Source organism: Rattus rattus, chromosome 5 (genome assembly GCF_011064425.1).
Source record: "Rattus rattus isolate New Zealand chromosome 5, Rrattus_CSIRO_v1, whole genome shotgun sequence".
Lineage (NCBI taxonomy): Eukaryota > Metazoa > Chordata > Mammalia > Rodentia > Muridae > Rattus > Rattus rattus.
In genome coordinates this window covers 99,141,141-99,153,874 of record NC_046158.1, presented here as the reverse complement: position 1 = coordinate 99,153,874, position 12,734 = coordinate 99,141,141, and the positions used below count along the sequence as shown (strand labels likewise).

The window sequence follows — 12,734 nt, the reverse complement described above, 5'->3', positions numbered from 1 at the left end:
TCTCTTATGGTCTCAGAAACTGCATCTCGGTGACTAAGGATTCTAAGTAGAAGAAACCTAAGAGAGTAGAATTAGAAGACAGAGACCAGAGAACGGACTACAGAATGCAGAAATAAGAAATATTTTTAGGGGTTGGGGATTTAGCTCAGCGGTAGAGCATTTGCCTAGCAAGCGCAAGGCCCTGGGTTCGATCCCAGGCTCCGAAAAAAAAAAAAAAAAAAAAAAAAAAAAACAAAACAAAAACAAAAAAAAAGAAATATTTTTAAAAAGTTTTTTTTTTTACTGCAAAAAAGCCTGTTGATGAGTGCATAGCTGAACCATCCCCATGCCATCCCCCCACCCACAACCCACCCCACCAGCAGGAAAATGCTCTGAGGGTCTCTGAACCCGAGGAGTCCCACTGCTGGAAACCCAATCAGAAACTGAGCTCATACTAAAAGGGAAATTTAAGCCACAGACATGTTCTACAACTAAAGGGATGTCAAACCAAGATTTCCACAATCCCCCTTCACTGCCACTGCCCAGAGGAGCAAGTGGATGCAGGAAAACCAGGAAAGCTTAGGAAAGGCCGAACACTGCCTGAACTGACCAGCAGAGGGCAGCACCACAACCCATAGACACAGCTCTAGAGAAGGGGAAAGAACCCTAAGCTTGTGAAAGCTCAAGCACTCATCCTCCTCTGCCTCCTCCCAGTGTCCCCTAAAGCCAAGGACACACTGAAACTCTAGGAAATGTGTATGGCAGAACTCAGTACATGCAGCACTGGGATCTGAGCAACACATCCCTAGGGGCATGGACTGTGGAGAGAGCAGCACAGTGTGGACAGCAGAGGGCTGGGCCAGCATTCACAACGAGAAAGATGAAGGCAGGTACAGAATTGTACCAGCATCTGAGACTCCACCCATAAAGCACAGACTGGACCAGCATCTGTAATCCAGCTATTCAAAGTCACATCAGGAGAGAACCAGAGTATACTGGAGGAACTCTCAGGGGTAAGGCGGGCTTCCTGGAGCTGGGAAGGAATGGAGAAATAAGACTGGATCTGGTTATCAGGCCAGTTTTCACAGCTTACATCCCCACCCAGAGCTCTCCTCCCCCCGTCAGGTTAGCATGCTACCTTGCTCCTGTTCAGATACTGCCTTCAGTCACAGTTCCCTCCTCCTCTTCCTTTATTTTCCTCTCCTAGAGAACAGAATGAACTGATTTGCAGGTCTCTGTTGCAGGTCTCCTGAGAGGAAACTACTCTATCTTGTATACTGTCCACCTTTACCTCTGTCTTCCGTCCACCCCAGCCTTATGTTCCTCTTCTATCAACCCAATACTAATCTTAGTCTTAGCCTTTTCTTTTCCACTCATTACATAACTAGCATACTAGCAAACCAAGTACTAACCACTGAGCCATCGCTCCAGTCCCTTTTTTTTCTTAATTCTTTTTTAGACAGGGTCTCTCTGTGTAGCTCTCTGGCTGTCCTGGAACATACTATGTAGACCAGGCTGGCATCAAACTCAGAAATCTACCTGTCTCTGCCACCCTAGTGCTAGAATCAAAGGGGTATGCCAACATTCCTGGCTCACAATAGAAGATTTTTTTTTTTTTTTTTGTTCTTTTTTTTCGGAGCTGGGGACCGAACCCAGGGCCTTGCGCTTCCTAGGCAAGCGCTCTGCCACTGAGCTAAATCCCCAACCCAATAGAAGATTTTAAATGACACTTCAGAGGATACATTAATGACACATTTAATCAAGTAGGTTAGCATTTTATTGAGATGATCAAAATCTTAATAAAACAACAACACACTTTACTATAAACTAGAGAACAAGACATCTTCCCTAAGAATTTCCAAAAATCAGCCCCGAGTACAAGCATGGACACATTTGTGTCTAGCACAGAAGCTAACTGCAGTCTCTCCTAGCCTAGAATCTTGATAACAATCTCTTCTTAAAACAGAAGCTTCCTTTCCATCCAGCAAACACCTGTCACAGCTCCACTTCCAAAGCAGACACTGAAAACACTTAACAATAAATAAGGAAAGCGGACACTGGCTTGGGTGCGAGAGTGAGGGGAGAAAGAACAAGGACTGGAAGCTCACAGCTCAACTGCACGCTGAGTGAGCTCCTTAATTCTGTCCATGCAATGGTCAACGGCATTAATGAGTAAAGGGATCCAGCTATCTCCTGGCTGGGGGCTCACGGACTTGCTCTGAGAATAAAACAAAAAAAAAAAAAAACCTGAGTTAATGCAGTGTGAAGGGAAGAGCCATTCACAGGAGGTGAGAGAAGAAACTCCAGGAAGAAGGGATTCCTCTTCACAGACTGGCTGCTTCACACCCTACCCTTCCCCGTGGCTCCCTGTGCTACTCTCGAAATGGGGCTAGTTCTTGATATTCTCAAGGCACACAGGGACGAGTCTTCATACTTACTTTGTAATCTCAAGAGCCTTTATTAAAACAGACACCAGTTTCGCAGACTAGAAAAGAGACAGAGACTGTCATTCACTCTGTGCCCTGGCACCAAAAGAAAGGAGAATTTGAAAACCTGATAACAGAATCATTTAAAGCGAGCCTTAGAGCGAGTGGAAGAAGCGGCTTGGTGCTATGAAGCCTGAAGCCCCGAAGCCCTCCCTGAGTTTCAACTTCCAGCATTCATGGGAAAAAGCACGCCTTGGCTGACAGGGCGGATGAGAGGCTCAGTGGGTAGGCACGCTTGCTGTCGGGCTTGATTCTTGGGACCCACACGATGGAAGGACTCGCACAAGCTGTACTCCAGTCTCCACACATACAACTGTGACTTGCATATGTACACACAATAAATAATTAACTAAATAAATAAATGCAATTTAAATTGCTGACTAGGTTATGGTAGTGTGACTATGGATTCTATTTAACAAGATCTTAGGAACACTGCTGGCATAACATTTTTATGTTTTCAACATTTTTAATTTTGTTTTTTCATTTTTGTTTTTTTGTTTTTGTTTTTTGAGACAAGGCTTCTCTGTGTAGCCCTGGCTGCCTTGGAACTTACTTTGTAGACCAGGCTAGACTCAAACTAAGAGATCCACGCCCCTGGACTGCAGGATTAAAGGCATGTGCCACCACACCCGGCTTGTTTTTTAATATTTTTAATTTGGAACAAGGATAATCTGAACCTTGCAGGAGGATAGTGAGTTTTAAGGCAGCCTGGACTACACACATTTTTTTTAAAAGGACACCTAACAATGATGATAGCCCAGGCTCTGAGGCAAACGGCAGATGGTCCTATTTAGAACTTTAAGACCCCAAGACAGTAAAGCTGCAGATCTCAAGGCCTGGGTCTGTAGCTCAGGAGCAGAGCCCAGGCTTAGCATGCATCAAATCCTACTTTGAATCCCAAGCACCACATCCACAACAAAAAGATAGCACGGGGATGGACTATGGCCACAGTATAAAGTAACACACAGCTATGCACATAGATATTTATAAATTACTTCATATGAGACTGTATTTGGGATCATTGACAGAACAGCTTCCTAAAACTTTTATTTCTCAGGAATTAAGTTCTTAAAAAGTTAATGCCAAAAAAGTTAATGTTCCAAAGAATCTGCCCTACTGAAGAGTTCTACACATTAATTAATCTTCTGCCATCTGTTTTATCAAATATTAAAACCAATGCATCTTGTAAAATTTAAGCTACTTGGCAGGTTTACTTCTTTGCCAGTAACATTAGTGATCTGAACTGGAGTTCATAAAAATAAGAGAACTATAAAGTTATAGCATTTCAAGAATGCAATCAAATCATAAATATATATGTATAATATATGTATATATTATAGATATAGATTGTGGTACTGATTCAGTATCCTCGGATCTCTATGAAGAATCTGACTTGGGATGGGATGATACCTTAGTGGCTGAGAGTGTTTGCAAGCATAAGGACATGAGTTCAAACCCCAGCACACATTAAAAATATGTCTGGGAGTTGGGGATTTAGCTCAGTGGTAGAGCGCTTGCCTAGCAAGCACAAGGCCCTGGGTTCGGTCCCCAGCTCCGAAAAAAAGAAAAAAAAAGAAAAAAAAGTATGTCTGACCATGTGTGTACCTGTTACCCCAGAGCTGTGGGGACAGAAACAAGGAGACCACTGGGCTTGCTGGCTGCCAGACCAGCTCCAGGTTCAGTGAGTGAACTGTCTCAAGGTCATCAGGAAGAGTGACAGAGCTACTTAACACCTGCACACAAACATGTGCATACATGCCCCTCCCCTGATAAATAAAAAATTAAATAAAAAAAAAAATCACTCTTTAAAGCAATGTTTTCTAAGATCTTTGGATTTTTTTTTCAAATAATTACTCAAGTGGTTCTAGAAGAATTAAAGTATCAGTGGTTGGAGAGATGGCTCAGAGGTTAAGAGCACTGGCTGCTCTTCCAGAGGTCATGAGTTCAAATCCCAGCAACCACATGGAGTCTCACAACCATCTGTGATGAGATCTGATGCCCTCTTCTGGTGTATCTGAAGACAGCTGCAGTGTACTTATATATAATAAATAAATAAATAAATCTTTAAGAAAAGAGTTAAAGTATCACAGCACATGGTAATGATAACTAGAGTCCATCTGGCATTTATTAAGCATAAATAAATGTAAGAACTGTGAAAATATTTTACCTGCATACAAGTTTGGCAAAGACATAAATGGTCTATAGCGTATAGGACTACTAGAAAGTGGAGTTCTCCCAGTTAAAGCTGGTACTTACAGTGATCCGCACGGTGAGGTGACACACAGGTGGATATACGCTGAGAACCAAGTCATCCACACTAAGAGCAGAAGACAAACATTAACCACTAACCACAAAGGGGGCAGAGCTCAGGGAAGTTGTCTCTAGCACACAACCAACTCAGTTCCTTACTCTAAGCAGGCATGCAATACAGAAGCAATTCAACCAATGTTTACTGAGATAAACATGTCCTATTTAGGAAGCTGGGGGGAAAATGTCTGTGGTTCACAGGATGGGGAATGATTAGTTCTGTTAGTTCTGTCAGAGACATGAGTATTCAAAACCGTCAGTTCAGTGACACTGGCAGCGTTCATCAATGGAAACTAAACGTGTTAGGCAAAAAGTGCCCTTCAAAGGAGGCCACTACTTTTAACCATGTGACTAAATTTATTACTACTAAGAAGAAAAGTTAGTATCATGTGCCTCCCCAGCAGGATATAAAGGAAAGGTACAAAACATTCTATTTTTTGACCCAAAATGTTTAACTTCATTACTATTATGAGAAAATAATCTTATAAATCCAAACTGTTGTGTATTTACGATGTGTAATTCTGAAATGCCAATGTCAAGTCAGACCAGGGGTAGAGACTAATCAAGATGGTAAGAAACTAAACACATAGCAAGCAAATGTAGTAAGAGCCCTTAATGGATCCTGGGATGTATTTAAGACATTGAGACAAATAGAGAAGTCGAAGCATTAGATATTATTATTACAGCGAATGTTAAAGCTCTTGAACGTGACTCTGAAAATGTCTGTTCTTAGGAGGTTGCTGATAAAATATTTATGGGTGAAAGGTCATTTATGCTGGAAATGATTTAGGAAAAACGTATCACACCTATTTATCAATAAGTAAATACATATGGGAAAGAGGTAAGCAGAGTCCAAATCAAGTACTTTTTCATTTTTCCTTTAGCTTGAGATTTTTCAAAATACAAAAAGCTGGAGGAGCCCTGAGCAACAGCATCTGCTCAGACCACAATGCCCCTGTGTCCCCAAGTGCAGCACACGCTTACCTGGGGCTGATCTCATCAGAAATATCCACAATGTCATCCAGCTGGGCGACCTGATCCTTCCTCCCATTCTCAGCCACCAAGATCCGGATTTTCTTGAGGGAAGCTCGGGAAGCTCTCACCAATGCAAGGCATGGAGTTATGAGTGCTTGATCTTCCTCTGACCAGTATGAGTCCCGATTGCTGGGAAGCCCTACACCATCCTCATTATGGTGGCTGTCGGAGTTGTCCTCAGAATCATCCAAGAGGCCACAGTAAGGGTCGCATTCTTCCACAGCCTAAGACGTACCATCATATTTGCGAATGCAGACACACCACCACCATTAGCCACCTGCTTCGCTATTAGCTACAAAACCAACATTCTCATTCTGCTTGTCCAGCAAGGAACAGAGGTGGTGCTAAGACACAAGCCAAGCACAGTGGGAGATGCTGGGTAGGACAGGAGCAAGGGATTATTCAGTCAAGCTGCAGGGAACTCCTGCCTTCTCGATCAGTTCTCATGAAGTTGCTTCCATGAGAGATGGGTAAGTGCCCTCACCTGCTCCATTTCTTCATGAGCGTCTTTCACAAGATCCACACTCTTTGTCAGCATCAAAAGGGCTGCAGCTTTGTTATCTATGGGAGACGAATCAGAAGCACTAGAATTAGAGGAGAAGCATAACCGTACTCTGAAGACTACAAAGGGCAACCAGCAAGGCTTTAAAGTAAAACTCCCTTACTATACCCTCTGCCTAGGAAGAGGGTTAAAAGGGCCTTTTAACTTCACCTAAAACTGTCTCGTGGCCTTAGTTATCACGGTCCTCTTGATGACCTCTCAGTCTACCTGGCTCTGCTTTACAGCTCACTCAGTGTGCTCCCCAGTGCTGCTCCTGTCAGCGTGCTCCCCAACACTGCTCCTTTCAGCGTGCTCCCCAATGCTGCTCCTGTCAGTGTGCTCCCCAATGCTGTTCCTTTCAGCGTGCTCCCCAATGCTGCTCCTGTCAGTGTGCTCCCCATGCTGCTCCTTTCAGTGTGCTCCCCAATGCTGCTCCTGTCAGTGTGCTCCCCAATGCTGTTCCTGTCAGTGTGCTCCCCAATGCTGTTCCTGTCAGTGTGCTCCCCAATGCTGTTCCTTTCAGCGTGCTCCCCAATGCTGCTCCTGTCAGTGTGCTCCCCAATGCTGCTCCTGTCAGTGTGCTCCCCAGTGCTGTTCCTTTCAGCGTGCTCCCCAGTGCTGTTCCTTTCAGTGTGCTCCCCAATGCTGTTCCTGTCAGTGTGCTCCCCAATGCTGTTCCTTTCAGTGTGCTCCCCAATGCTGTTCCTTTCAGTGTGCTCCCCAATGCTGTTCCTTTCAGTGTGCTCCCCAACGCTGTTCCTGTCAGTGTGCTCCCCAACGCTGTTCCTTTCAGTGTGCTCCCCAATGCTGTTCCTGTCAGTTGCTCCCCAACTCTGTTCCTGTCAGTGTGCTCCCCAACGCTGTTCCTTTCAGTGTGCTCCCCAATGCTGTTCCTTTCAGTGTGCTCCCAATGCTGTTCCTTTCAGTGTGCTCCCCTGTTCCTGTCAGTGTGCTCCCCTGTTCCTTTCAGTGTGCTCCCAATGCTGTTCCTGTCAGTGTGCTGTTCCTTTCAGTGTGCTCCCCAATGCTGTTCCTTTCAGTGTGCTCCCCAGTGCTGCTCCTGTCAGTGTGCTCCCCAATGCTGTTCCTGTCAGTGTGCTCCCCAATGCTGTTCCTTTCAGTGTGCTCCCCAACGCTGTTCCTGTCAGTGTGCTCCCCAGTGCTGCTCCTGTCAGTGTGCTCCCCAATGCTGTTCCTTTCAGTGTGCTCCCCAATGCTGTTCCTTTCAGTGTGCTCCCCAATGCTGTTCCTGTCAGCGTGCTCCCCAATGCTGTTCCTTTCAGCGTGCTCTCCCAATGCTGCTCCTGTCAGTGTGCTCCCCAATGCTGTTCCTGTCAGCGTGCTCCCCAATGCTGTTCCTTTCAGTGTGCTCCCCAACGCTGTTCCTGTCAGCGTGCTCCCCAACGCTGTTCCTTTCAGTGTGCTCCCCAATGCTGTTCCTTTCAGCGTGCTCCCCAGTGCTGTTCCTGTCAGTGTGCTCCCCAACGCTGTTCCTTTCAGCGTGCTCCCCAGTGCTGCTCCTGTCAGTGTGCTCCCCAATGCTGTTCCTTTCAGTGTGCTCCCCAATGCTGTTCCTGTCAGTGTGCTCCCCAATGCTGTTCCTTTCAGTGTGCTCCCCAATGCTGTTCCTGTCAGTGTGCTCCCCAATGCTGTTCCTTTCAGTGTGCTCCCCAACGCTGTTCCTTTCAGCGTGCTCCCCCTGTCAGTGTGCTCCCCAGTGCTGTTCCTGTCAGTGTGCTCCCCAACGCTGTCAGTGTGCTCCCCAGTGCTGTTCCTGTCAGTGTGCTCCCCAATGCTGTTCCTTTCAGTGTGCTCCCCAGTGCTGTTCCTGTCAGTGTGCTCCCCAATGCTGTTCCTGTCAGTGTGCTCCCCAATGCTGTTCCTGGGACAGGAATAGGAGAGCAAACTATCTAACTAGAGACAGAGCCACAGCAAGAGGAAGAGTCTGAATTTAAGAGTTGTGCTCCCAGTGGAAGGGGAAGCCCTTGGTCCTGCCAAGACTGAACCCCCAGTGAACGTGATTGTTGGGGAGAGGGCAGTAATGGGGGAAGGATGAGGAGGGGAACACCCATAGAGAAGGGAAGGGGGAGGGTGTTAGGGGGATGTTGGCCCGGAAACTGGGAAGAGTTGTGCTCAGAGGTACAGGGCTTGGCTGGCATGCCCTGGGCTCAATCCCCAGCACTGCCAAAACCAAACCAAAAACCCAGTATGAAGAATGGCAAAAAGTATTAAATCAATTAAGATTAATGGAAATAAACTATACATTATTTCACTAGCGTCTTCATAGAAATTAAAATACATGCATAAAGCGATGCTGGAAGCTAGACCAGAGAGGCAGGTAATAGTTTACTTCTACCCACCTTTTGGGATCTCAGCCACCTGTTGGCATGCAACTGAGACACTATTGCAGGAAATCAGGTCACCATTCTCAGGGCTAGAGAAAGGAATTAACAAGGTCATATCAATAACCTAGGTTTCTGTCTCCCAATAACATCCACTATGAGTGACTTTGCTGTTAGGGTGAATTTTCCCTCCCTGAGTCAAGGAACCCCCACTAACCGTTAGCCCACACTGCCACACCCACTACCTCTGAGATGGAGCAGTAAGGAGTGCATCCAGGAGCTGAGCTGTGCCATCCACGATGTCCAGGACAGCATTGCGTACCAGCTTTCTCAGGGTGATTCCTATGGCCAAACCCAAACAGTAAGCTGTCTGGCCATGTCAAATGTCACCACCTGCTTTCTGCAGTCTTAGTGTTCCATGAGGTAACTGATACTCATGCTTTACATCCCCCATCAGAGCAGGGCTCCAGCCTCACTTAAATTCTCAGGCATTTTATTGCCCCTCTTGCCACTCCCAAGAGCTGCTCTCCATCAGTTTTGGAAACAAGTCTTTCCAATTGTATTCACTCATGAAGGACACTGCCCTTGGATAAGTGTGAGCAAAACATTGGGAGTTTAAAGCACGCGTAAGTAGCCCTGATGAACTATGGTACGTTCTCATTCATTTTCTCTGTAGAGCTTCAATGAAGGTATAAATCTACAGGCTGGTGTACTTTAACTTGTGAAGGGGTTTGCAAATAGGTTCTGGTGTAATGGAGGAGGAGGAGGAGGTGGGATGGCCTGGTCATGGGTATGGAGCTGAGATCCAGCAAGCATATATAGCAGTTAGAATGGACTGAAAAGGGATTAGGAGCCGAGAAGACAAGATATTTTTGAAAGTGCCAGTTACATAACCATGATGTCTTGAGTTCAATTCCCAAGACCTACATGAGAAAGGCAGACACACTGGAGTGTTCCCATAATGCCAGTGCTGGGGAAGCAGAGGTAGGAGGCTCTCCTGGGGAATCCGTGAACTCCAGGGAAGACTCTCTCATGATCATGTGGAGATACTGGCCTCCACATGTACTCGTATACACATGCATAAGCACCTGAGTAAACACATGCACCTACATGTGCACATACATACACAGACACAGATAATGAACGATTTTTATAAAGGACCAATTGAGGGGCTGAGGATAAGGCTTGGCAGTTAAGAGCACTCAGTGCTCTTCCAGAGGACCCAGGAACAACCAATACCCAATTCCCATAACCCATTCGGCAGATCACACTGTCTATAACTTCAGTTCCAGGGGAACCAACACCCTCTTCTGACCTCAGCAGGAACCAGACATACATGTGGTACACAGACACACATGCAGACAAAGCACCCGTACCCATAACATAAAATAAAGAATGTAATGTCCAGTTGAGATGGCTCCGCAGGTGAGGACTCGCTGTGCAAGCCTGAAGATCTGAGTTGGATCCCAGGAACCCACAATGGAGGGAGAGAGCCCATTCCCCATGTGTATGCCTACACACACACACACACACACACACTTTTTAAAGAATTAGGTAGGGCACTAATGATAGGGAAATCACAGTTACATAGTATCTGTACCTTCACATAATGGAGTCACTCACTTCCCATATGGAGTGACACAGGTCACTCACATATAAAATTATCTTTGACTTTATTTCACAGGAAAGTCACATGCTCAAAAATGAAGAAAAATAGACATGTATAATGTGTTTACATATAAATATATAATATTACATTGAAGATAAACACATAATGTTTACATGTTTCATGCTTACATATTAGGACACAGTCTACTCCCTTAGCAAAGGTCTAGCCTGTACATCCAACACTACTGTGTATACAGTGACTTACCCTGATCCTTAGGAAATGTGTAGTACGCTGCAATTACTTCCTCAGTGGCAATGTGGACTTGCTCACAGATCCTCTGGGTTTCCTACGAGGTGAAATTCAGAATGAATGGTCAACACTAATGCTGCCAACCCATTTACTAAGGAAGAGATCAGACATCCATACAGCACGATTAAATGTTTTATGAAAACCTGTCATGAGTCAGGCCTTATGATGTACTCTTCCCACACTAGAAAGAAATTAGGGGGGCTGGAGAGATGGCTCAGTGGTTAGGAGCACTGGCTGCTCTTCCAGAGGTCCTGAGTTCAATTCCCAGCAACCACATGGTGGCTCACAACCATCCGTATTGAGATCCGATGCCCTCTTCTGGCCTGCAGGCGTACAATCAGGCAGAAAACTGTATGATGTGTACATAATAAATAAATATTCAGAAAAAGAAAATTAAAAAAAAAAAAGAAATTAGGTAGATACCGGACAATTCTAAAAAGCATTACAAAAGAAAGGGCAGCCTTGGCTGTCCTGGAACTGGCTCTATAGACTAAGCTGGTCTCGAACTCAAGAGAGCAGCCAGCCTCTGCCTCCCAAATGCTGGAATTAAAGGTGTGCAGCAGCAGCAGCAGCAGCAGCAAACTTCTCACTAAAGGGTTTTGTATAGCAGATGTTGTTAGATAGTGTGAAGGCATTTAACTTCTCCTCCACTATTTATTGAACCAAGCCACTAAACAGGCTTACTCATCTGTCAGAGAATATGTATGTGAAACAGCTGTAAATCAACAAGGGCTTTAAAAATTATTAGGAACTAACCCGGCTGAGTTTCAGACTAAATTTAGAAGGTCTTTCTTCCCTATGCACTTGGCAATTTGGCCTTTACAACAATCCCATGCGGTGAGAACTGTAATCTCGCTTGATAAATGGGGGAAGTAAGTGTGGCTTGAATGCAAAAGATAAGAAAACGAGAGGATTCTTAAGGAGACAGCACAAAAAACTCCGGAAGTAAAGCTCACCTGTGGAGATGGCGATGGAATTTTAGAGAAGAGTGTGGTCAGAACAGTGGCTTCCCCAGACACTTTCATTGCTGCTTCATCTGGGGGTGTCAGAGGCAGCGGGTGCCAAAGTTAGTGTTAAAAGGTTAAAGTTGCCACTTGGACTTTTTAGATAACGGGTCCCTTCTCCACCCTTACCAACACTCCAAAACAACTCCAGAAATGGTTTTATATTTCAGCCTCAAGTGCGGAGAATGGGTAGCAGAAGGGCTGAGGACTGGGAGGAATTGTCATCTCAGGGGACAGCAGAAGGAAAAGAGGGTAGGATGCAGGGAGATGGAGGAAGAGTCCGCAACGGCAAAGACACTCACTGAGTCTTCTCCAAAATATCTCTCGATTAAATTCCTCGGCTGTCTCCTGGGCTTCGCCGACTTGAGGAAGGCCGGACCACCCGGAAAGCAAAAGACGTGTGAGAGGAGCCCTGACCTGACGCCCGACCTCCCTACCCAGAGCCTGGGGTGCAGATTCCCACAACTCACCCCGTACTCGAGGCAGAAGCGACCGCAGCTCCTCTGCTAAGTGCCGGAGCTGCTCCAGAGGAGGAGCAAGGAACGAGACTGGGGTTGTCGAGTTCGCCATCGCAGCCTCTCTCCGGGAACTAACCCAGACACTTAAGCCATTTGACCCCGCCCCCAGTACTTCCGGTGCTGAAGAACTCATCTCGTTTCCGGCAACACACATCGCGTCCCGCCCCTTCCTCCCAGTGTAGTGACTCCGCCTTCCCAGACAGCCTGGCCATCAGTCCCCGCCTCCGCCCGCCTAGAGACCCGCCTACCCGAATCCAGCCCACTCAGAAACCAGACCACGCCTCCCCGCGACCTAGAAACCTGCCCACGCTCCTCTGGCCGGGCCTAAAGACCCAGCCACGCCTCCTTCACCTGCCCTAGCAAATCTAGAGACTTGTTCAGGTGCTTGTCCCTGGCTACCCCCACTACCCCTCCCTCCGTGACACTAGGCCACTCCTTACAGGAAGACCCAGTTAGGCATCTTCTGACCTATTAGAGATTCTTTTAAGTAACGGAGCCTTTTCCCTGCAAAGATGTCTGTGGCAGTGCCTGCAGAGGCCAGAGAGGGCATCAGATCACAAGGCCGGGAGTTACACCGTGTGGGTTAAGGGAATCGAACCTGTGA

General features: G+C 46.3%; 1 protein-coding gene across 1 annotated transcript; it reads right to left on the bottom strand.

Annotated features, from left to right (window-relative positions):
- Nucleotides 1-1,733: 1,733 nt before the first annotated feature.
- On the bottom strand, nucleotides 1,734-12,264 carry Ccndbp1 (cyclin D1 binding protein 1). The gene is made up of 11 exons (XM_032904041.1): nucleotides 12,083-12,264; nucleotides 11,915-11,974; nucleotides 11,565-11,644; nucleotides 10,564-10,645; nucleotides 8,936-9,032; nucleotides 8,709-8,782; nucleotides 6,292-6,368; nucleotides 5,757-6,031; nucleotides 4,722-4,782; nucleotides 2,418-2,464; nucleotides 1,734-2,197 (listed from the first exon to the last, which is right to left on the bottom strand). The coding sequence occupies exons 1-11, from the start codon at nucleotides 12,261-12,263 to the stop codon at nucleotides 2,185-2,187; spliced, it is 1,047 nt and encodes a 348-aa protein (XP_032759932.1). The 5' UTR covers nucleotide 12,264; the 3' UTR covers nucleotides 1,734-2,184.
- Between the last annotated feature and the right edge of the window lie 470 nt (nucleotides 12,265-12,734).

Bases quoted from the DNA above. Each gene is read 5' to 3' on its own strand.
- Ccndbp1 (XM_032904041.1), bottom strand. From the start codon at position 12,263: ATGAGTTCTTCAGCACCGGAAGTACTGGGGGCGGGGTCAAATGGCTTA. The intron at 11,645-11,914 runs GTGAGTGTCTTT...TGACACCCCCAG, and splicing joins GATATTTTGGAGAAGACTCA to ATGAAGCAGCAATGAAAGTG. The intron at 2,465-4,721 runs GTAAGTACCAGC...TCTCTTTTCTAG, and splicing joins ACCTCACCGTGCGGATCACT to TCTGCGAAACTGGTGTCTGT.